Source organism: Gavia stellata, chromosome 4 (genome assembly GCF_030936135.1).
Source record: "Gavia stellata isolate bGavSte3 chromosome 4, bGavSte3.hap2, whole genome shotgun sequence".
Classification (NCBI taxonomy): domain Eukaryota; kingdom Metazoa; phylum Chordata; class Aves; order Gaviiformes; family Gaviidae; genus Gavia; species Gavia stellata.
In genome coordinates, this window is record NC_082597.1 from 53,789,933 (window position 1) to 53,814,749 (window position 24,817).

The window sequence follows — 24,817 nt, forward strand, 5'->3', positions numbered from 1 at the left end:
TTTAACTGGCTTCAAGACACAGATAGGTACATTTTGAGGTTGTAATACCCTCCACTACCACTGTGGAGAATTATGCTGAGGAAATTGCTTCTGGTGTGTGTGCATACAGCTAACCTGGTAATACTGTGCATCTCTAGACCTGGAACCTACGTGGAGAGACTTACTAATCCCTAGCCCAGTGTAGAGTTTGTGCTGGGTTTTCCCATGTTTAAAAGCATTGCTGGAAAATACTGTGTTTGCTTCAGGAGAGAAGGCATTTACCAGATTGCCTTTAAAACTTTCCTTAAGGATTGTTTTGCCAGGGAATTGTCCTTATAGCTGTATTGCTGCAATAGTTTGCAGCATTCTGTTGTGCTATCTGCCTGGAAATCTAAGTCAAATCCCAATAACAATTAATAAAACCATTGATTTCTCTCATGTATCTATGCAAATTATTTTCTTGTTTTAAGATTTTCATAATCTTCAAAGTATTTAATGTAAACTCAGGGTGCTTACACATGTATACACGCATGTACAAGATACACTTGTGATGGCATTCACTCCTTCCTTTTCAGCTAACATTCTTAAATCCAAGAATGGTTTGAAGTATTAATATTTCTCTTTGGCAAAGTAAATGCCTTACAGCTCCTTAAAATCATGCTAATCTGAGTATTATTTATACATACGAAGTTAGTTGCTATTTCGTGCTGTAATAACTGCTGCTTTATTTAAGGGCAGAGAACTGAAGTTGACCGAATACTGGATCAAAACCTTAGCTGCTAAGATACTTCCCTCTTTCCCCCATTCCGTTCCTGTTTGGACTCGCTCATATTTTGCCGAAACAGCACTGGTGGGTTTTTCTTGGGATTTTCAAGAAAGCAGGAGGGACTGTATTAAAAATTCTCTTCTCTTTTCCCAGGGGGAGAAACTAACGTAAATGCAGATGACCATGCAGAATGCAGTTCAGGTAAATGCCTTTTGTAATGTTTGAATTCTGTATAATACTTTTTGTATTCAAAGGTCTACCCTGAAGCAGATGAAATGCTAGAATCCCCAGAGTTATCTCTAGGTTTTTTAAAAAAAAGTAATAATTTTCTCATTTTACAAATGGAGCAATGTGACAAGATAGATAACCGAGTGGTATATCAGATAGGTGATCCTTTCTCTTCCTAAGTGCTGTGACCTAAGAAGGTTTTGAAGTCAAAGGCTGAATTTATTTAAAAACTTGCTTGATGATTAAGAGGTGTTTTTAAAACCCCTATATTCTAGTTAATCACTTATGTATTTATTTATTTATTTATACTTTTTATACACACACTGAACTGAAGGAAAGTAGTTACGAATACCAGAAGGACTCTTTGTCTTTGGGAATTTTGTAGGTAAAATTTCAACGTGGTCCTTTTCTTGAAATGTAAAGGTACCTCTCAGTTTGAAAATATGCAATCCTGAAGTGAAATGCTAAGGATTCCTGTTCAAGAAGTGTGTTATGCTCTTGCATGGGAACATGTTTCCTCTTTTAACATCATCGTTTTAATGATTTAAACACAAAACGCCTCTGAAATATTTGATTGGAGAAATCAGTAGTCTGTAGTAAATTATATAATAAACTGTAGATTTCATTACTTAAAATGTGCTGAGGAAAAAAAACTGCACAAATTTAATGCATGTTTTCTTTATTTAATATTCAGGAAAGTACGTAATTTTAAATCCAAAGAAGTCAAAAGAATGAACGCAGTAGTATTTTTGATACAGGAGTTACTCATGAGAGCTGCACCGTTCGTGTTTACTGTTGTGTTGGTTTGGTGTATCCGTCTGAAGGGGAATGAACATTTACTCTTTGAATAATAGATCTTTAGCATAATTCAGAACTGCAAGTTTTCGTCATCTGACTGCAAATATTAGAGCTCGCTGCCTTTAGCCTACTGAAATCTTCTGCAGGTGTGGTTTGGAGACGACCTTCCCTTAAGTCCCCGAAGTCCTCTGACTGCCAGACATGGGCCAGGTTTGGCAGATGTGTGCCTGTATGACCAATGGATATCTGTGAGGCATGAAGCAACTTTGGTGCCTATGCAAGAAGATCTGTCAATCTGGCTGTCTGGCTTGCTGGGTGAGGTTAAAAAAAAATTGCTGTCTAATAAATTTCAAAGCACTTTCCAGTATTATGGTCAAAGCTGACACTTAATATCCATAGTACTGTTGAGATCTGGTGTATTTGAGCCTGAATGTCAAGGAGAATTGCATTAAAATGCATGCTTCGGTTTCGGATTTTATTAGCTGCCACTTCTTGGAGCTAGGATGATTAATCGTTATAATTTATATTTGTGAATGTTGTTAGTCTAATTAAAATCTAATTAAGTGGCTATTTGATTTTAGTTTACTTACATATTTCTACTAATTTTCAGTCTTTAACACTGTAGTAAATTATATGATGGATGGAATGCTGTTTGAGTTGCCTCTAAGTTCATATGAAACTTCTTTACCTTCTGTGGAGTAACGCTAATATTGACCTTTGTTTTTTAGGAATAGAAGTTAAAGCAGAACAACTGCTCGAAGAACTTGATAATGGGGTACTACTCTGCCGATTGGTTGGTGTTCTTCAAAACACAGTTAAAAAATGTTGTAGCTCAAATAATTTAAGGGTGAGTCATATTGTGATTTTTTTTTTTTAATACATATATAAAGTCTTTAGTTGTAAGTAGTAGTAAAAGGAAAGCAGGTGAGTGAGGCTTCCCAACATGGCATTCTGTGTGCTGTGTATCCGAAGACTGATGAACAACAGTGTAGCATTATACATGGATAAACTGTCCTTATGCAACAAATGACTTTGTTAATCAAATCCTAATGTCCATACTAGTTTTTTAGTTTGATTTCAGTAGAAGTCTTGCCAGAGGAAGATCTAGTCCAGGTCTGGAGTTGGTTCCCCTGATAACATCAGTGTGGGTTGGTAATAAGATATCCGTTGGCACTTGGTGGAATGTTTTATTCCAGAAACTGGTGGCTAAACTCTACTATATAGGTTAGCCATGAAAATATCCATATTGAGATGTACCTGGAGATGAGCATCCGTGTTTTTTGTTGGAACTGAGCTGAAATGTGAATCTCAAGCAACTTGCAGTCTGTGTTTGTACAATGAAAAATAGTGATGTGTCACTTTGGAGTATAAAAGCATGTAATGCTGGTGCAGGTAGCATTGTTCAATGTACAGGTACCCAGCATAGCTACAGCAGTGCTTGGATTTGTCAAATAGTAGATCACCATCTGATGTGCCCTGATTGGCAGTGTTTCCCTTGGGGGCAGGAGGAACTGTTTCGCCATATCCAGACCATTTTTTTGATATTTACCTTTTATTGCTTTATCAAGTAAAACAGCAGTTTTAAATAATGGGTATTTACCAGGAAGTAATATAATTACTAATGTTAGAAATATTATTAATTGAGGGTGGGGGGGACGGGGATGGGGGATGACACAAGACAGCAGTTTTAGGATGCCAAATGGTATTTATACAAGAGCCATAGAATGCTGCAAATCCTTAGAGTTTTTTTAAGGAGGACAAGATGCCTAAGGGGTACCTTTGAACTGTTTCTTTAGTTTTGAAGATACCAATTTAAAGACAAGTACTGAATGGTTTTAAAGGAAACTACCCTTTGCTCCCTTCTAATTCCCTCCACTTTCTAGAACGGGCTCTAAAATATTGAAATCTGGCAGCTAAGTATAGTTTAGTTGATTTGGGGTTCTCTCTGTTCATTCTGTTGCTATGAACAGACCTTGGGAAGGGGGAATAATTATCTAGACCTGTGAAACCATCAGTAAGACTTTTAGCCCAGCATGTTGGGAAATGGGGAAGCAATTGTATGGGCAGTTCTGGGAGAGGTTGCAGAGGTAAGGATTGTTCACTCAATGACTCTTCACAAAGATAAGGTGGAATGCTTTCTACATTAGTGTAGTTTTTTTAATAGAGTACATGGTGGGTTGAACACAAAATAGTTACTAACCACTGTTTCTGTACTCTGAATTTAGGGTTTATTTTCCTTTGCAAATATGTTTTGAAATCTGTTGGCAATGTTGATGTGCACAATGTACTTTTTGTTTTCTTCCCTTGCCAGAATTTTCCTATGAGAAAAGTTCCATGTAAGAAGGATGCTCCATCAGGATCTTTTTTTGCCAGAGATAATACAGCTAACTTTCTTAACTGGTGTAGGGCCATTGGAGTTGATGAGACTTACCTCTTTGAATCTGAAGGTTTAGGTAAATCTATCTTTTTATAAGACTTGCTTTGATCTGTATGTGGATAACTATGGGGTCAGGGAGATCTCTTGTGTATAGTCTTGTGAAGCCTTTGTGACAACTGTACCTGTCTTGTGCAAGCTATTAATGCTTTAACTTATTTTAAGGCAGTGTTTATGTAAAAGCCTTGAAAAATCAGTCCAGTGACTGCTCTAACTTGTGTGATGCTTTTCCAACCTTCTAAAAGTTGCCGTGTGGGAGGAAGGGAGGAGTGACAGCTATGCAGCAAACTCGCATGTTTTCCTTCAGTAAAAAGGCCCACTGAGAAACAGAGGAGAAAAGCGTGGTTTTGCTTTCCCTGTGCGGGAAGACCACAGGGCCATGGAGTCAACTCACAATAAGATCCTTTATTTGGTATTAGAGCTCATTCTTGTTGCAGAAAGCCCTCAGAATAATGCATTTGGTAACTACATCAGGGCTTTGTGCCTGAAGTGACAACCATCTGTTGGTAATTAACATTTGCTTCAGGACCTGCTTGACATGACTCTAAACCATTTGTATTTTCCCATTTAATAAGATAGTCATAAAAATAAATATTGCCAACTGTGTGTATGCCTGCCCCAGTGCACAGCCTGACCCTTATAACAAACAGCTTCTAGACTGATACTTCCAGATGGAATAATTTTTTTTTTACTGTTAATTAAGAGGAACTGTGCTTTCATCACATGGTAAATAATGAAATGCTCTTCTACCGGCTATTATGTCAGTAAAAATTAATTAATACAGACTGTTCTGTGGCAAGCCAAATACTGGTTTTTTTGGTGGTGGTGTTTTTTTGTTGGGTTTTTTATTTAAAAAGGCAAAATATCTGCCTGTCAAGCAGAATAGCAAAAAATTGCTATTACCTTTGTTTTCAGTAATCAGATGAATCTGTCGCAACATTTACTAGATTTTCTTGAAGTCTTTGTGCCATTTAATGCTATTTAAATGGGAGGCAATGTTTTCATTAACTGCATTTCTTTTAAGCTCTCCTCCCTGCTAGTTGGACTGCCCATGCCTTCTCTACTGGATAAGTCATCTTTTAAAATAGTTGAGAAAATATCCTCATTTGCATCTTTCTCATTCTGATTCAACTAGGGAGTGTATCTTTTTTTCAGTGCCATGAAATACAGATGAGTAGGAGAACTGAGCTATACGAAAATTAGTTTTAATATTTTTTTCAGTTCAACTTATATGAATTGCGTTGCTTAAACGTCTTAGTTCCTGTAAGTGGATGGGTGACTAGAACCTGTTTAGCCTCCCTGAGATAAGCAGACAGGATTTCCTAATGCTGTGGCTTTCACTCATAGCCAAGAAGTGTTTTGAAGTCTGATTGTAAGTCTTGACACAAGATTGCTTTGTGGCATAAATATCTTCTGTCAGCCTTTTTGGCAGTTGAAATGAGCAGACTTACAGCCTCCTTGATGAAACATTCTTTTCACTTTTCACTCCATCAAATTTTCAAGCCATTCTTTATGAATGAAATAAGGGAAAGACAATTTGACAATTGTGCTTTTCCCATCAGGTACATATAGCAACACCTCCTGAAAAGTGTGGATGGCTGTGAAAGAAAGAAATAAAGTGGCTCCTGAGACAGCAGAAAGGAAGAATAGCCATCATGGAATGCCCTTTGACATCAAGCCAAACGTCTTGATCTCTGCTAGGGATTTTTCTTTTCTGGATTCAGGCAAATTATGTCTCTTCTGTTACAGCTGACAAAAACACTTACAAAAAAAATATTAAAATACCTCTAGTACCTTTTAGATTATGGCTGTGCTAACATTCTTTTCTGGATTTACCCTTCATAATCAGACCTTTTAAAAAGTAGACTTACAAACTAGAGTAGATGATGTAAACAAGAACATGTGACATACTTTAAAGCAAAGTCATTTTAAATCTCAAATTGAACATCAGAAAGATGTTAGATTTCATCTGTAAATATAAAGCTGGCTCATTAGGTTTCTCTTCAGAGTGAATTTCCAGCTTCTACTGAATATTGTTACTGCACAGTATGAAGAAAGTCAGACTTGTTTATATAAACGTTACACCATATGAAAATTTTATCTATGGCTTTTCACATTTCTTATACTTCTTGGTGGTGGGGGAAAGAGCAGTGCCATGTGTGTGGGTGGAGGGGATTTGAATGACCTTTCTCCCAGCCTTTGGTTTCTGAGTTACTAGGCAGTATAACTAGTTGGCTAAGAAAGCACAGGGATGGTTTTTCTAGAGCATTCATACAACTACGTTCTTAGAACATGTTGAGAGCATCTCAATTTTGAGGCTTAAATGGGGGCAGGGGAGGAGGTAGTTACTTGTGCGTGAAATTTTTAAACTATTTTCCTTCTCTGTTCATGGCCCTTGTTTCTTTTTCCTTGCACACCTAAAGATGGAAGTTGCAAGAAGACAAGACAGACATAACTTTCCTTCTGCCTCTTCTATTCTTCAGCATAGCAGTAAAAATAATTGAATGTTTTCATTTGAAAGTTTTCAGAAAACCCAAAAGAACGGTCATCTACACACCATTTGGCTATCGGTCCACTCTTCTATCTCATTCTTCAGCTCTCCTGATCATGATTTAGTGTGTCTATGCAGCAGAGTGTGTGCAACTGTTAGAGCTGCTCTGAACTGAGGGATGTACAGCAGCCTCTGCATTGGGCACTAGTTGGGTTAATGTGGGCACAGTCCTTGAGAAGCAAAGCCTAGTGCAAAACTCTGTGCTGCTAACATATCTGAAATATGTTGCATCTTTTCTGTGATCACAGCCAGTACCTGATGTTTGAATCTGAGTGTTTGCCTCTTAAACCAATGTCATTCTCACCTCCTTCTTATGGTCAGGGGTTTTGACCCTCTTTCTCAGATAGCACCTCGCAAAGATACCAAATTCTGAACAAAACCTTTGGGTCGATAGGGCAGGAGGTGGGGCTGATAGGGAGGGGTGAAATGAGGGTATAGCATGGGGTAGGGGAGCCGCCACTGGCAAAGTGGTATCTTCTAGTGCAACTGGGTGAATCTGCCATATGGATGGACCCTGCTGGCACCCAGAACTTTTAAAGTCATAAGAAAAAGAATTTATTGCTTGCTGAAAGGGTAACAATCACCCGGATTATTCTTTCACAGCCAAGGGTTTAAACCACTTAGGCTAACTGGCTGCATAGCCATATACTTGTCAGCTAGATCCCTTGCAGTGTATTCTCTTACAATTGTTCACCTATAGTGTGTGTGTGCCTATCTGTGTCTGTATGCACAAGCATGAACAGATGGAGTATATTTTCCTATTTGCAGTTGTTGAATGCTTTTCATCTTTAAGACTGCTGTAATATATTTGGGGATAGGGAAGGGAAAGCTCTCGGATCTCTTTCTTTCCAGTTCACATCAAGAAAGAACAGCATAAAATCAAATAAAGTGTGTTTCTCTTAGGAGGTGGAGAAGAGTTTGATTTCAGGAGTGCCAGGATGGGTTTAAACACTTTATAGAATAGAAAATTAGAGTTGGAAAGCATATAGTGCTTTATCCATTATAATGTAGCTTGCCTTTGGATAGAATGATGGCAAAGTTATAGTCATCTATTCCTTATCTTCCCTTCTCTGTACCTAATTGCACAGGCCTCCCCACAGTAATTATTAGTTATTAATTAATTTATTCTCCTCCCTTTTAGTTTTGCACAAGGATCCAAGACAAGTGTATCTTTGTTTGTTGGAAATTGGACGCATTGTATCCAGGTATGTGATCCATACATGCTCTTAACAAGAAATTGAAGAACATATTCTATTAAGTAAAAGGCAAGACAAAGTTAAGACACTCTGCGGTCATTAATTGCAATGCAGTAGTTGTTAATTCTGTGCAGAAAGTAATGAGTAGCTTTTCTAGGACCACCGTACAATATGAGTATTTTCTCAAATATTTATCAGATTCTTTTCATGGAGAAGTGCTGATCCAGACTGGTTTTTATAGCTGTGTGTTTAAATATTACATTCAGCTTATAGATACGTGTACATCTTGGAAGAACTCACTGAACATTAAATACAGTTTTAAGGTCTTCATTTTTTTAAGCTTTTTGGCATGTATCGCTTTATCATTCTCTGAATTTAGACTTCTAATTTATTTCTAGTGCAGAGCTGGAAGCTTTAAGATAGTTTATCTAAATTGGATGTGACCTAAATTGTGTAGTTTTGACAGTATTTTTACTACCTTCTCTGGTAGCTCCAAGAGCAGCTTTGGGAAGATTTCTGCTAGAAACTCAAGAGTTGCTCCTTCCCTTTGCATTATCAAGGCAGTTATTTCTCTGACAGATGTAGTGCTGTTCCCTGTCAGTCAAGCTACTTGGAATTTTGCATGTTTGTTATCATCAGTCTCTTTTTGTTTTCTTTAGCAATTAAACTCTCTACTCTTGTATTTGTTTTGAGGTATGGAGTTGAACCTCCTGTACTAGTAAAACTAGAGAAGGAAATTGAGCTAGAAGAAACACTGCTGATGTCCTCTGGACCACCACCTGTTAGCACAGCAAAGCCATGTTGTCACCATGGGGAGCTACATGAGGCAGTAAGTACTACTTATCTATTGTGATATGGGCTTTGAATCAAACTCTAAGTTTAGTACTTCTGTGATCTGGCTTAGTAAACATAAGCTGGTTTTCATCTAGTATCTGTAAACCCCCTTAAATAGAAAATATAAGGTTATGCACCTCTTTTGAACAAATGGGTTTTTTTTTAAATGTAAGCAAAATGCTGTCATATATATTTTGGAGTTAATGTGCCAGTGCATAATCTTGCCTTGATTTCTGCCACCCTCCCCCTGCTTTCATTGCTTCTTTGAGTATAAGAAATACACTCATTCAATTTTTCTGGTGTGTCAATATTCTATGACTATAATGTATGCTTCTCTTCAATTTGATGTTTTCATAAAACTTCATCAAATCTTGAAGTAGGCTTTGATGAAACTCTCTTGAAAAAAATTTTAAATAAAACCTCTGTAGCTGTACCAATTGGATATGACTATGTATCCAGAAAAGGAAATTATTTGTACATCTTGTGAATTGGTCCAAAAGGAATGATGAACAACTTTCCTATTTTGCTTAAGAATGCATGTTGAGACTTTAAAATTAATTTATTTTAAAGATCCTCCATGTTGTAAGGGAAAACTTCTGCTTCTTTGGGAATGTCAGCACGAGATCCTTGCTCTCTCTGAAAAGTCTCACAATTTTTCCTGCTTGGCAATAGTCTTGACCTTCCAATTTGTTAAGTTTCTACGTGGCGATAAGAGGTGCTTTTTCTCTAACCCTGGACTTATTTGGGGACTACCTTTCTCCTTTTTTCAGTGGTTTCCTTCTTGGGTGTCACACAGAAAATTAACTTACAAAAGCCTTACAAAAAGTTAAGGAGAATGCTGAAGTAGCCCTGGATGAGGTGTAGCAATGGACTTGGTCACAGGAGAGACCCAGGCACTTGTTTCAATTTCTAGAGACCGTAACAGTGTCTTTGCAAGGTTGTGGTTGGAATCTGATGCTACTAGGCGTAGTCTTACGGACAAATATTAAAAAGGAAATTAGAATAACTTACAACTTAAGAAAATAATGAAAATTGGATTGGAACAACTCGAAATATTTGCCTATACATACAGTTTGTTCTTTTAATCTTTTATTCTACATTTTGAAGCTCTAGGTAGCTGAGATTTTCTTGTGAGGGAATAGAATTCTAGTGTTTTCTCACATTATGAGATGAAGATACCAGTATCTTTTCTTGTATTAAATATCTCAATAAACTGTTAAACACATGCTTCTGTCAAAATACTAATGAATGCTTTCAATTTTAATAACTAGGTTAAACATATAGCAGAAGATCCTCCCTGCAGTTGTTCCCATCGATTTTCAATTGAATACTTATCAGAGGGGCGTTATAGACTGGGAGATAAAATACTCTTCATACGAGTAAGTAGTTTCTCAGAATTCCAATTTATGTTCATAATGGGGAGAGAAATGTTTTTAAGTGGAATACCTAATTTTTATGGTATTGTTTTAGAATTACAGAATTATTTAAGTTGGGACACCACGTCATCCAGTCTCCTATTCAAAGTAGGTTTAGCTAATTAGATCTTACAACTATTGATTTTACAACCACACTAAACTAAGCAAGTTAATTTTTTTCTGTGGTGTTTCTAAAATTTCAGTAGCAACTTGCAATATAAATAAGGGTAATGCAATAGAATATCCTGAGAACGTTGCTTGTTCAAAATCTGGATGCTTGGGGTTTATAATGTGTAGGATAGCTGAGCGCTGTCTTCAGCAGGCATAAGAGTTTCTGGGATTAAAATTTTGAGACATCCATAATTTGAACAAACCCTGTATCCAAAACTCTGTATACTAAATAAAGATGCTGACAGAATGGTTAAAGTGTTTTCTGTATATGTGCTTTCATTATTTCCTGATGCATAATGACTGTCTCTGCAGGAGAAACTGTCTAATAAAAGAATTGGGAAGTATAAGCCTTATTTATAACATAATTTCTCTTTTTTTACAATGTTTCTCTGTAAGAAAGGAGGTCCTATTTTTAGTCAATTTCAATAGATTTTAATGTGAGATGAGGACATAGTGCTGCATAAAACAAGATCAAAGTTTTTCTTGTTCTTCTCCTGCTCCCACCCCCTCTTCTCACATCCTCAGATGCTACATGGCAAGCATGTGATGGTACGTGTTGGTGGAGGCTGGGACACTCTTCAAGGTTTTCTGCTTAAATATGATCCGTGCCGAGTGCTTCAGTTTGCAACTCTGGAACAAAAAATCCTGGCGTTTCAGAAAGGGGTCACCAGCGACAGCGTCCCCAACTCATCAGCTAGAATTCAGGAGCCTCCTGTCATGAATCCAATGTCAGCTGTCAATATGTTTCAAAAGCATCCATCAAAATCCCCTACTCCTGTTTCAGCTCTTGGGGCCAGTGCCAAGAAAGCTTTATCTAAACGACCTCAGTCCCCTGCCCTGACATCACCGAAAGTGCCAGTGCCCCCATCCTCCACAGCCAAGTCATTCACACTCAGGTCCAAATTACAAACGTCTCCAGTGACAGGCGCGCAGTCTCCTTTCAAACCATTAGCTGGCACCTCAAAGAAACCGGAGTCTTCTGCACACAACCTGCCTGCTTCTGCTCCTTCGCAGCCTGTAAGCAAAAGCTCTTCATCTGCAGGAATGAGAACGGCTCTTGTTCACTCTGAAACATTGCGCAAACGTATTCGGTCCCCCGATGGTCCCAAGTTGAAATTTGCCCTGGCTCAGAGCTCCCCGGCACCAGTGCTGCATCCTGCCCTCTCGTCCCCTAAAAAACAGCCGTCTCGCTTGCCTGGGACAGCTGAAACGATGGCTTCAAAACAGAAGCGTGTCACCGCTAAATGCAAACCTGTATCTGTCACTAAAACCAAAGTGAATTCAGTTGCTCCGAGGGCTGCTCGGCTGCCTGTTACAAATCTGCGTGCTGTTGCCAAGTTTGCACATTCTCAGCAGCTCCTTGCAAAACCTCCTTCTGAAAATACTATTCAGACCTCAGGAACTGGGTCTCAGCATCCTCAGAAAGCTCCACAAACAGCTTCTGACCTGGCAAGGAACCTAAAAACTGCTTCAGTCCTAAAACACTCGGCTTCTGCACCGTGCCTTGCAGTTAGCAAAGCATCAAAGTTGCCACCTACACTGGTATCTACAAGCAAAAACGTATCATCAGCTGTCAATAAGAAGCCAAATGGCAGTAAACCCTCTCAGGTTGGACCCACTTCATCCAAACCTCCTGAACGCACTCCCTTATCTGTTGTACGGCTTCCTCAAACTTCAGCCAAAGCGGCAGTGACCAAAAAGCCGGTAGAGCCTTCCACAAAAGGTCAGCCTTCAACCAAAAACTTGCAAGCAAATGAAAGCTTGGCCCCAGCAGTCAAGAAGTCTCTCCCTAAGGGAAAATCAGCAACAGTGTGTAACAAAGGAGTGCCTGGTGTGTCAAAAGGTCCTCTTATGAAGAGCAGGCAAGACGATCACTATTTTGTTATGACAGGGAGTAAAAAACCCAGAAAGTAAACTTATTTGTTACTTTCTGTGAAAGTCTTAATTTCATTCAAATGTGCCTCTAGTCTACAGTGAGGACAAGGAAAGAAGTTTAATAACACTACAATTACCATGAAATATTAGGTATAACCTACATTTTTCTGCATAACTTACAGTAAAAACTGTATTTATTTTGCAGTTTAGAAACTTCTATTTAGATGTGAGCTTGCTTGCTGCGTAGCACTGTGAAACGGAGAATATCCCGGTTCACCGCTAGCCTGACCTGCTGTGGGGAAGGCAGGAGAAAGGGAAAGGGGAGCCAGGGCTGCTGCTATTGCTGCTGCTCGTTTTAAAGGGAGTGAAGACTGCCCAAGAAACATCTACCCAGGGCAGAGCCTGAGCAATTCTGGTGGTTCTGGCACATCTGCATTGAGGCCCATGGCAAGCGATAGAGCTGTGCACAAGCTGTAAAAGTTTTAATACCTCAAAAAAAGCTATGGTTTTTCTTCGTTCACCAGTGTCCCAGAACCCAAATTTGGGTCACCTGCATGTATTAGAAAGAGAAAGAAATCTCTAGTCATGTTAAGATTTGACAGCTGCCATTATCAGTGTTCACTGTGCCTCCCATATGCCTTAAAGTGGCTTCAGCTCGCTTGGAAGTGGAGCCTTCTTGGTGGTTTGTGTTAAGTTGTACATGGAAAATCATGGCCTTGATCACTCTTTCTCGTTGTGCCTTAGCCTCTCGAATTCATGACAGATCTCTTCAGTGAGCAATGCTACTTTTAAAACCCTGGGCAGATAACCTTGCTTAATTCATGTTCAAATCTGACTGTAACTGAGCCCAGTTTTTCCTAGAAAGCTCTTGCTGCATGGAGAGAAGCCCCTGAGTTGCTGGGAGGGCACTTCTCCTGAGATGGAGCCCCAGAGCAGCTTCTGCTCCTGGGGTGCAGATCTGTGAGTACTGACCTGCACCGGCAGAGCCTTACTGCTCTGCCGGAGTGGCCTTTACATGTAAAGCTGAATCGCTAAATACTTATCCGTGCTACAGGTTAATTTTTGTGGGCAATCTTAGTCTGCAGTGGCCTTTTTTGTTTTATTTATGGAGGCTTTCTTACTGGCTCTCCTGTATTACTTTCTGGAGGTGAGGAGTAGTTTCCTGAAGAGGTAATGAGGGACCACATTTGCCTTTAAACATCTGAAAGTGCCAGGAAGCTATGCACTGTTTATGCTCTCAACTCCTGAAGGCTTTTAGTGGGTTAAACATCTGTGGTGCTCAATACCTTTACCCTTAACAGAAGTCAGTTTCATGGTACATGAATAAAAACTACTGTCTTTGGGGGTGGCCTTGTTTGAGATATTTTGGGTCTAAAGAACAGGCATTCCTACAAACACCAAGGAGCTTTCAGGTTCTGTGAAGAGACACTGCGGCCTTCCACAGACAATCACTTCTGCTGTCCACTCCCAGGATATTTACTTAGAGGCAGGAGAAGAGATGCATGGGAAGTGCAGCTTCTAATGTATATTTAATTAATTTTTTTCTCCTGGAACTAGAGTAAGCAAACATCATAAGCTAATAATGAGTTCTTATGCGCAGTGGCAAAGTCATTGAGCTGCCTTTCTGAGCACCTTGTTAGCTTTTTTATTTATGATTCTATTTGTGCATATCTACTGTACAATACTGCTTACAACCTGCTGGGAGTAAACAGTAAATAACAAAATCCAAACTGTAGGAGGAAAACGGAACACTTAATAACATGGACACAAGTCCCACAAGCTCACATACAAAGTTGTATGTTTGGGGAAGGCCTTACCGCTCACTTGTTTTATAAATACACTGGTCAAAGCCACTACTGCAAATGTTAAGAATAGTACTGACTGTAGTGGACTGCTTTCAGGTTTGATAAATTTGGCACACTGTTTCATAAGCTGAAAACATTTTACAGTAGGTGACTGCTTTTGATTTTGGGCTTCCAGGTAGTGAGCTATGATGTGATATATCTCATGCAGATTAATAGCTGCATTCTTGGTTTTTTTTTTTTCTATACTGGGTCTGGCTGAGATGGAGTTAACTTTCTTCACAGCATCCCATATGGTGCTGTGTTTCAGATTTGTGACTAAAACAGTGTTGATAACACACCAGTGTTTTGGCTGTTGCAGAGCAGTGCTTGCACAGGGTCAAGGCTTTCCCTTTTTCCTGCTCTGCCTCCACAGCAAGTAGGCTGGGGGTGGGCAAGAGTTTGGGAAGGACACGGCTGGTACATCCAACCTGAACTAGCCAAAGCACTATTCCATATCAGATAGTGTCATGCTCAGCAATAAAAATGGGGTAGAAGAAGGTGTGTGTGGGGGGGGGTTGGCTTCCAAGGTGGGTGGCTTTTGCAGACTGGCTGGGCATCAGTCAGCCTGTATGAGGTAGTGAGTGATTGCCTTTGCATCACTTGGTGGTTTGTTTTTTCTTCCTCTTTCCTTCACTTATTAAACTGCTCTCTTCTTGACCTGTGAGTTTTCTTGTTTTTGTTCCTCTTCTCTCACCTGTCCTGCTGGGGATGGAGGGGAGAGGGAGTGAGCAGCTGTGTGGGTGCTTGGCTGCTGGCTGGGGTCAACCCACAACACTTTTTGAACCTTTTACAAGTTTTTTTTAGTAGTAATTTAAACACTCAGATTCTTGGATTTCAGTATAATGGTATGTCAGCATCTACCTTTTTGAACTGTAACTTCAGAGAAAATGAGGTGGATGGCTTCACCTTTGTGATCCATTATCTCATGTGGTAACTGAATTTTATGGTTCAAAATGAAATAAAAAGCATAAGCTGGGAAACTGGCACTGAGAAAGGCAAAAGAATTCCTTTTACAGTTGAAACCTTAATCAGCTAATCTAAAGATGGTTTGCCTGTTACACGTGGGTAGGTTTGGTTTGGTTTTATTACAAAAAATAGTGTATTTGAGCATGGTTCAACTTCTGTGAATATTGCTCCAACTTTATAGTAATATTCTAACTACGGGTGTCATGTAACATGAGGTGAGCCAAGAATTAAAACGTAACAAAGTACCTCCTAAAGGAAACACATACTCTTCTTGTGATGTTTACATTGCCAAATAGCAAGTCTAATCTTGAGCTTGTATTACTTTTTGTGAGGGAAAGAGAACTTGGAGCGAGAATCTGACTGAATTCTCCAGGTCTTATCAATGTCCTTCTGTATAAGTACTTATTTTAATAAACATGTACTGCACCTTTTTTACACGCACACTTTTTTTTCTACTGTAGTCTTTTTGCTGGGAGAGAAAGAGAATGTATTTCAGAAGGCTTATGTTTTCGCTCTACCACCATATAAATAGTAGCTTCCATCTTAGGCTGTTATAAAGATATAAATAGCTGCTTCTAAACCATTGCTTTGTTTGGAGTTCAAGACCTCTTTACTCTTATCCTAGTTTCAGTATGATTAATTGAGTAGAAGGGGCTTCGTACTCTTTCCTAGCTGACAATGTGCCTGAGTAGTTTCAGATATACCTCAGAGTTTTATTCTTTGCAGCTCTACTTGGAGTATAAAGCACTCGTGTGCCAATATATTTCATGCTTACATCTTGTCAATGAACTTTAGACCCATCTCTACTTCTGTTGCCATCAATAACAGAAACTTCATTGGTTTTATTGAGAGCAGAACTGGGTCTTCTCACTGGAGTCACCTAATTAACTTTTTTATTCTCCCTATTTGATTTTAAAAAAATGTTTTAATACCTGCAGTTCTCTACCTGTTCCAAAGTGGCTTCAGTTCCTGCCAGTCTAATGCTGGTGCCTAATCATATAGATATACTTATCCTTCCAATTCAGCTTTGTCTAGTAAGTGCATTCTTGCGGCATCTACCATACTTGTTCCTACAGGACCAAGCTCTGCAGAGATGTTAGTTACGGCTTTCTTTTAAGAGATGACAGCATTACAGCTGGCCAATAAAATACAAAGACAGCGCAAGACTCTCTCGGGGAAGTATCCTAACCATCAGACTACAGCCTCATGCCTCCTTGTCCCAGCAAATCTTAAATCACTTACTGTCCATCAGTAAAGCTTTAAAAGGAGATATGGAAGATGTTTTTTTCTCCTACTCCAAGACTGCCTTCATTGCTGGTAGGTATTACACATTATGGTGAAATTGCATGTTTTATTCTGATTGAGGATAAAGTGACGTCTCCTTCTTCCTGGCCTTTAGAACTTAATAAAAAAGATGGGATCATTCACACTTTTTACGGGTAGGTATATAGGATTGGTATTCACCTTTTTGAAGAAAGGGCTTGTTTCTAGTATCCACAGTCCAAAGCCATTCTTCTAACTCAGTGGAGAGGCATTCCTGAGGTCTTAAGCTCTTACTTCACAAACTCCATTCAAGAGTGTAATTCCAGGTTGTGGCCCTGCTCCCAACTAGGCAATGGGAATGCTAGTTCCTCACTAAACCTATAGGTGCATCAAAATCAGAATAGCCTCCCTGGTGCATTATAGGTGCTTAACTTAGGGCTCCAGCTACTACTCCTGCATGGAGTTCCTAACCTAGGGAAGCCAGGCTTTTCTGCACTCTACCTTGTGCTGACAGTGTGCAACTCTCCAACAACATGTCCTGCAACCACATTTCCATTTCCTTTGTCAGAATTATACTCCTCAGTGCAACTGTCCTGCTCTTCACAAAGTTATCCACACTTTTTTAGTAATTGCGTGGCTGTTATATTGTCTTGTATTTAACAGATTTCCTACAGTAGTCAACAAAATGCTCTATTCTTCATTAAGATACTGTAAGTCTGGCTGTCAGAAAAGCAGTTTTTTGTATTGTGACAATTTACTGCATGTACTCAACAAAAGTTCAGTTGTTCGTGTAGCTAGCAGTGATTTTTACTGTACTAAAACTTGAGGGAGTCTAAGCATACTCATGCTTAAGGTTCTCATCTAGTCACTTCAGTCTAGTTCTTTCAGCTTGTGTAGGTCCCTCATTTGAACCAGCAGAATTGCTTTCTTTGATGCCATTGCTATCGAAGTCCTGTGGTAGCCAATGGTCTATTACCCATTACAAATGTATGAACTGGATCAAGTACCCTGAGGACATATTCCAAAGCCATACTGAAGCATGCAAAAGAGTTCATGTGAAGCTACCCATCAATCTTTCTGCTTTTTTCCTAAAGCCCTACATATTTCACACAGTGAAATCTGGCTATGCTACTAATGGGTGTTTTACTTACAATAGACAAAGCCAGCTGGACCATCCTGTATGCAAATTCTGTTCAGAACAAAATGAGCAAAAGGCAAAGGCCATCCAAACGGATTTTGGGCCCTGCAGGAAGATGCCTCGAGGTGGCTAAAATGTACCTCACTTAGGACTGACAGCAAAAAGCTCAAGAAACAGCAGGCAAGTCACTAAAAACTGTAGCATTCTTAGACTTTGTTGAGGTTGATACAAGGGCCCTGCAGAACTGGACTGCTCTGTGACACCTCAGAACCTCATTCGCCTTTCTATGCGGGTATCTGAGATAGAAGAAACCCCAAAACGTCGGCACCATATACCCGTGAACATTTGGAAAACTCGTGAGTTTGGATTGGTGAAGTACACATGCACGTATGCACAGTTAAAATACGCATGTAGTTCAAAGAACTTTAGTTAGGGCTTGGCGATTTCATATATATCTACACACACGCACACACATATATAAATCTGATAAAATTCAAGGCAGTTTTCCTTCTAAAACTTCAAGCAGCCATAACTTTGAACATCGAATTATACAGCTCCTTCCCTACTTCCCTACAGGGAAACTGAAATCCGTTGTCTAGATGAGTGAGTGCTATGGGGCCACCTGGTGTCTATGAATTTAATAGAGGCTACTCCACCAGTGTAAGACCTTTAACTTCTCTCAAAATCCACAGGCAAAACCTTTCTCTTTGATTCAAATTAAACCTTTTAGCTACCAAAATATCATGCAATAAATAATGCAAGAGACATTAGTTTTGTGAAACCCTTTCATTTCATGCAAATACATTTTTTAAAACCTCCTTTTCATTAATTTCTTTTTTTAAGAGCCAAGATTGACGATCACTTCCTTACTAAAAAAGTTTTGAAAAATAAATTCTGTGAAATGTAAATAAGCTCAACACTTCTAAACATTTCAGACATCTTAAGAAAAAGTAAAACATTAAAATATTTGAGAGGTGAGATCTGCTCACAGTACAGATCTAGCTAGCCAGAAATCCCCATTCACTCAGAAATTAACTTTCAGATGTGTCACTGGTGGGAATGCCAGCACTAGATGGCTTTCTAGCTGGTGAGGGGAACTGATGTTGTCTAAATCGACGCTGTTACGGCACTTTGTGCAAACTATTGAATTCCAGATGGAAGAAAAGCCTTACAGAAGCTGGCCATTTCCCTGAGGAATGTAGCTAGGCAGAAAATGTTGACAGATGAGTTGTGCTAAGAGTTTTTAGGAGGTAGGATTGCAGCATAGAACTTAGATATCAAATTGGCCTTTAGTACTGAGTCAGAAAGTACTGTGCAAAGCTAAGTTCCTACAAGACAAAGCCAATGTTTCCTCAAAAAAAAGACCATGTTTGGATATTCACACAGGAAAATTAGCATGTATTAGTGTTTCTCAAAGTACTCAGACATGGCATCTCATAAGAACCATATTAAGATCAGTTACATGCATACGTACAATGTGAAAGCATATGCTTTACCTCTCTTGCATTTGAAAATAAAAATAGTTGTTGAAATTCAGGTTTTAGAATCTTGTAACTTGCTGATCTTTTATATAAGCATTATTATTTTTTACTTTTCTGAAGTGAGGCTGCTGTAACAGAGAGTTCCTTGTACTGGAACCTATTATTCCCAAAAGAACATAAATAATTACCATGGTGTGTCATTCTGATGAATGGTATGCTTCTTCACAGCTTTTTGGGTTTTTTGCTGAGTATACTATTCTTATAGACACCTGTGAAGCAAGACCATAATAAATTACTTTTATTTGGTACATACTGCAGCATTGACCCTTGCGATACCTTGATATTATTTATTTCTGCATCCAAAGAAAAGAGCAGTAGAATGAGTTTCTTTAAAAATCAAACTAAATATATATGCTTTGGATCTATAGTCCTGGAATTAGGCTACTGTACATTACATTAGATTTGTGAGGATTTTGTGAATACAGTTGTATGGTCTGGATCCTCAGCTATAGTAGAATATTCAGCTATGTCAAATTACTTACAAATATATACATGAAGAAGCATTTTTGGTATCCAGTGATCTATATGAAAATGGTTGTAGGAACATCTATGCTAGATTATGCCTGGTTTTGACTGTGTAAAGAAAAGCGCTGGGAAGTTTTTTGTGATTTCCTGCTCAAAAACCCTCTAGTTTCTTCCAAGACTTGGGTCCTTAAGTCACAGTCCATTTACGCTGAAATGTAAAATTACCATGTTAGGACTGTGAAGTTAAACACTGACAGTTTAGAAAATGTCATAATTCAGATGGTCAGTGCAACTGTTTCACTCACATGCATGCAAGCATGCATTTTGGCACACACTTTCATTGCAAGTTAAAATTTTATCAGGATGCTGTTTTGCTCAGCATGTAGAAGAGACAGCTCTGACTGCATTCAGTATTTGGGATTCTCCCTGTACTTCAGCATGTGGCCCCTTGCTTAATTCTCTGCCCTGTGCTGAAGACAATGATTCATTGTCATATGAGTCCTTCCAGGATCTCATCACCAGCACTTGAGTGTTTCTTGAAGTATAAAGTCAAACTGGCTTATCTCCTTAAATAGAAGGAAAATCAAGGATGAAAGTCACTGAGATTAGAGCATTCACTTGATTGAGGTAATTAACTTGAGTTGTCTTGCACTTCATCATTCAAAGTAGTTAGTGTGATACAGACTGAATAACTTAAAAACTTCAGGTGACTTTACTTACAGCTGGGAGCATTTAGCTGCATAGCCAATTTGACTAATGAGCTTAAGTAAGACACTTGTACAATGGGGAAAGAGTAGTGGCCTCTTGTGAAAGGGTGAGCTGGTATCATGCAGGGTGGGGGAGAAAGAAAGAAAAGAACATATAAATCTTGTTCCTAGAGGCTGAAATTAGATGCCTGAAGCAAGAGATGAGAGATTCATCTAGCTTTCCTGTACTTAAGTGTGTTCATCCCCATTCCTTAAGTCCCATGGAAGCCGAACCAGTCTTCAGGAAGTTACAGCTCATCTCATTTTCAAGGCATGCAAGAGATCTGAGTTCAGGAGACACAAGCAATTGTGACCAACTTAATTTTGTTATTTCCTAAACTTACAAGGTCTGACTCCTCAACATTATTTCTATTTTTAAATATGGTTTTATATGCTGCTTTTGTAGAATAAAACCTGAAGTATCTCTTGGAGTTCCACAAGCTCTGGATCACATTGTAAATATTGTTGGACTAGGATGATTGTTGTAGGTCCCTTCCAACTGAGCTATTCTACTCTATATGTCATTGCCATAAGTGTTCCTGTTCAAATCAAGCAAAAGTAGGTTCCTGTGTTTGTGAAAGATTAAGCTAGATTCAGACAGGTTTTGAGTTATTCAGATGGGTTTGGGATATAAGAGGACAGTACAGTCTCTGTAACAAAGGTGAAAGAAAGGAAATAATTAGTAGGAGTAACTGCATACAACTGACATTTTATTATTTACCTTTTTTGGATTATTTATCTTCTTAAACAGTGATTACTAGCTTAGTCAACAAACTTCTTGTGAACATTTTAATGGAAATGGGTACCTGGAGAACAGTAATTAGCGAGAGAACATTACTCTTACTGTGCCTGTGCAAAAAGGCATTGCATGATTGGTTTTCCAAGAACTGGGTTTTAGTGTGATTTATAAAGCTTAAAAAAAGCATGTAAACTTATTTTAGGTCTTTTACTGCCCCCTCTTCCCCAGTAAGGCAATTGTATTCATTAGTCACAAATTCATACCTATGGTCTCAAAATGCTATGTTGAAGTTTCTATAGCAATGGCATTGAGATTTTGCCTTCTCCCTTATCACCCCCCAGAACAACAGTCACAACCTACAAACACCTCAGCCACATACTATACTCTGCTCCCCGGTACAAGAAGTGTTGTCACACTTGGAAAATTAAAAAGCTGTATCTCTATAGTAACTCTGAAAACCCAAAAATAATAAGCTAAGAAATCTTGACCAAGAACAACCTCGTGACTAGGTGACTGCCAATCGGTTGAATTAGAGGGATGTTGCCTTCGTGGTGCTGGATGACTGAATAAGATCTCTGTAAAGTAAAGGCATGCAGTTTGCAGGTGAGCTCATTCCTTCTCTCAGCTTTTTGCTTCTCTGGGAAGACTCTTCTTTGGAAATGCTCATCACTAAATGTTCTATTAGGTAATGAATCAAGGTAGTCTTTGGCTTAGCTTGCCTTTCACTTGACACACAAATAAACACAAAGGAATTTTAAAAAACACATTAGAAATCTGGGGTTTGGAAAATATTGCAGTGTCTGTAAAAACAAGTGAAGCAGTATTGTGACAATAAAGCATTTGGTTTTAGCTGAACAAGTACTGCCCTCTGTAAAATCTGATTCTGCACAGACAGTAATGAAAATTCAAGGACATGCACTGTTGCACTGCCTGAGTTTTCACAGATTTCTGCAATTCATAAAGTATAAGACAAACGTGAGATGTAATGATGTCTCTTTAATGCTAGGTCAACCCAGTGTTTTAATTGGAGCTGGATATATAGTGGTGGTTTGATAGGCTATTTGGAAAGAAAGCTCAGGCTTTTTGTCTGCACACTTTATTCCTATACAGGAGGAATTCTCCAGCTGTTTTCAGGCCAATGGGATCCTTTTGTGCATAAAGCTAAGATCATGATCAAGAGGTTGCAGGAATGTACCTTAATGAGCAATCTGCCAGTCAGCCCTCTCATCTGTTTCCTAAGAGTGATGCCTGTGCAATAAAATATAGTGAAAATTTAGGCTTGCCATTAAATTCAACAGGTGCAAGTCAGTAATAACAAATGAGAGATTTAAACTGAAAGCAGCTATTTTATATACCTGTTCTTTTACTTGTAATCATATACAAAGGACTAGAAAAGAATCCCTTGATTATGTTTTTTTAACAATGGAAACTGCCTAAGACTGTATTTTAGGGCTAAAAGATGGAATAACAGGACAGAAATATGTGTTTTGGGGTAGATGTAAAAACATCAGGACTCTGTCCATGTGCTGACATCAGGAGAAGGTTCAGAAAAACAGAATAATAATTCAAATTTGGATGAAATTTCCAGTAAGACTACATTCCCAATGACAAAGAAAAACAAGCTGCTCCATTTGCCACCTATCAAATTGTTCTTTTTAGCTTGGCAAACCTGAGTGATACCTTATGGAACCTGCTACATTCAGATGATGCTCCTTTTGCAGAGGAGCAAGAAAGATTGCCCTACATTCAAATGGCAGGATCTGTAATGTGGAGCAGACATACCTGAGCCAGGGACTCTTCTCAGGAGCTTGTAGAGAGTTGTGTGGAGTCTGATATAAGTCAGGAAATTGGTAAATGTTGCTCAGCTGAGGAGAGGACCTGTTCTACACCAGGCAATGGGATGGCTTTATTTTAGTCTGTCTCACTGGCAGAGCAAAGTGATCTCACTTTAAAGGCTTAGCTTGTACTTCAGTCTTATATCTTCTATGAGGAGACCTTATTGTGCAATTCAAAGCCTCTCTGTGTCTCTAGATGCACTCACTTCCAGGCAAAGGTAAGACCTATGATGCCAAGGCTCTTGGGGCCAAGAACCCATGGAGGGAAAATGACACTGAGACACTGTAAAGGATATGGAACAGTCTGAAGTGTGGAGTAAGTGAAAGGAAAAGGGAAAAAGATAGATACAGGGAAGAAGATAATGCAGCTGACTGTATTTCAGGAGCTGAGGAAGGAAAAAGAGGAGTCTCCCTTTCAAGCAGGAGATGAGGAGAGTCACCCATTTTTATAAGCAGATAAATACAACATTTGGATCTAGTATTGATATTGTACCTTGAGCTTCCCCTTAAAAGTACAAAAACAGGAAGACTGCTAAAAAAATGAGTCTCCTAACATACTTTTGCCCCTGAATTTTAAGATGCTTAAACAGGTCTGATGATTACTTTCTAAGCTTTTCTTCTTTATTTATGTATTATTTTTAAACACTTGGGCTTATCAGTACTGGGCTAAAAATATGAAGGGAGAGCGGATCTCAATGAAAAGGGGCCAGAGGGAAAAAAGTTGAAGATAATTGCTCGAAGTACACAAGAATTTATGCCAAGGTAGAATTTCTTTTTCATATCTTCAAGTAAAAAGTTAACTTTAAACTGGTATTTAAATAATATGTGAAGATGTTAGGTCATATATTACAGGCAGTTGGCATTCTACATATAACAGGAATGAAGGGTTAGATGAATTATGGATGTGCATTCATAACTTGCATCTAATCCACAGTGAGATTTCCCAAATAGATTGTCATGTTCTCATTTATTTTTTGTCAAGGTCTGTAGCAAACCCCATGTTATCCATTCGTCAGCACTTGCAACAAGGCTGTTCTCTGAACACAGTTCTCCTCCTTCTAGTTATGAAAACTTAGTTAAATAGAGAGACCTGGGTGAATTTCATGTTGCTGTGAAGTCTAATCTTTTTTTCTCCACTTCCTTAGTAAAAAGTAAAGCTTCTAGGATTTATTAACTTTTATTCAGCTGGGATACCACAGTTACTGATGGGGAAAAAAAGCTGTTAGGCTTGTGCGTTTTGGTACTGTTAGCTGTCAAAGCATTTAAAGGCTTCTTCCTGTGTAGGCTACGGAACACAGCAAGCCAGTCTCTTCCTGAACTACTTGTCTTTTCATTAAAATGCTAATACCTATTACCAATAAAATATTTTTTAAAAAATTAGTACAAATAATTTAAAGGTTTATAACCCACTACTGGGAAAGAAGATGACTAACAACTCCTCATCTTTAGTTATCCAGGTTCCAGACTCTCTGAATACTTCTTGCTAGAGCCTGTACTTCAGTGCCTTGGCCTTACTTGAACGCACCTAGCAAATATATGTCACATGTAAGGACATGAACAAAAGAGAATTAAAATAAAATTAACAGAATGGTTTTTACTGTTAAATGCTTGAAAAAGCCATTGAACTACAGATGGAGTGATGACCAGACAAAGAATTAGAGCTCTGTTCCTGCCTGAGCTCTAGTAAAATGACTGGGTTTGTACTTGGGACTGTAGATCAGTGAGGGGAAAAATAATCAGGAGGAATAGGGAATCAGAGAATATTTCATACTGCCTGCAGTGCTGGAGACTTAAGTGGATTTTAGTTCCAGCATAGGAGAGGAGTAAATGGCTTTTAGAGACTCTCTTAGGCAGTGATTTTGCTATCTCTGTGAGATATGAAGGATGTGAGTAAGAACAACTCCATTAGGCTGTGCATTAAGCATTTTCAGGGAGGATGTTTGTAATGATTGTTCTCCTAGGCTTTTTCTGCAGTGGGGATTTTTAATGAAATCACAGTCCCTAGTGTAGTTATAAATTGTTGTGAATTAAAT

General features: G+C 38.8%; 1 protein-coding gene across 1 annotated transcript; it reads left to right on the forward strand.

Moving 5' to 3' along the window:
- Positions 1–916: 916 nt before the first annotated feature.
- GAS2L3 (growth arrest specific 2 like 3) lies at positions 917–12,316 on the forward strand. Its single transcript, XM_009821019.2, has 8 exons — positions 917–946; positions 1,918–2,086; positions 2,500–2,618; positions 4,083–4,224; positions 7,898–7,961; positions 8,646–8,781; positions 10,058–10,165; positions 10,898–12,316. The coding sequence occupies exons 1-8, from the start codon at positions 917–919 to the stop codon at positions 12,284–12,286; spliced, it is 2,157 nt and encodes a 718-aa protein (XP_009819321.2). The 3' UTR covers positions 12,287–12,316.
- Positions 12,317–24,817: the final 12,501 nt, after the last annotated feature.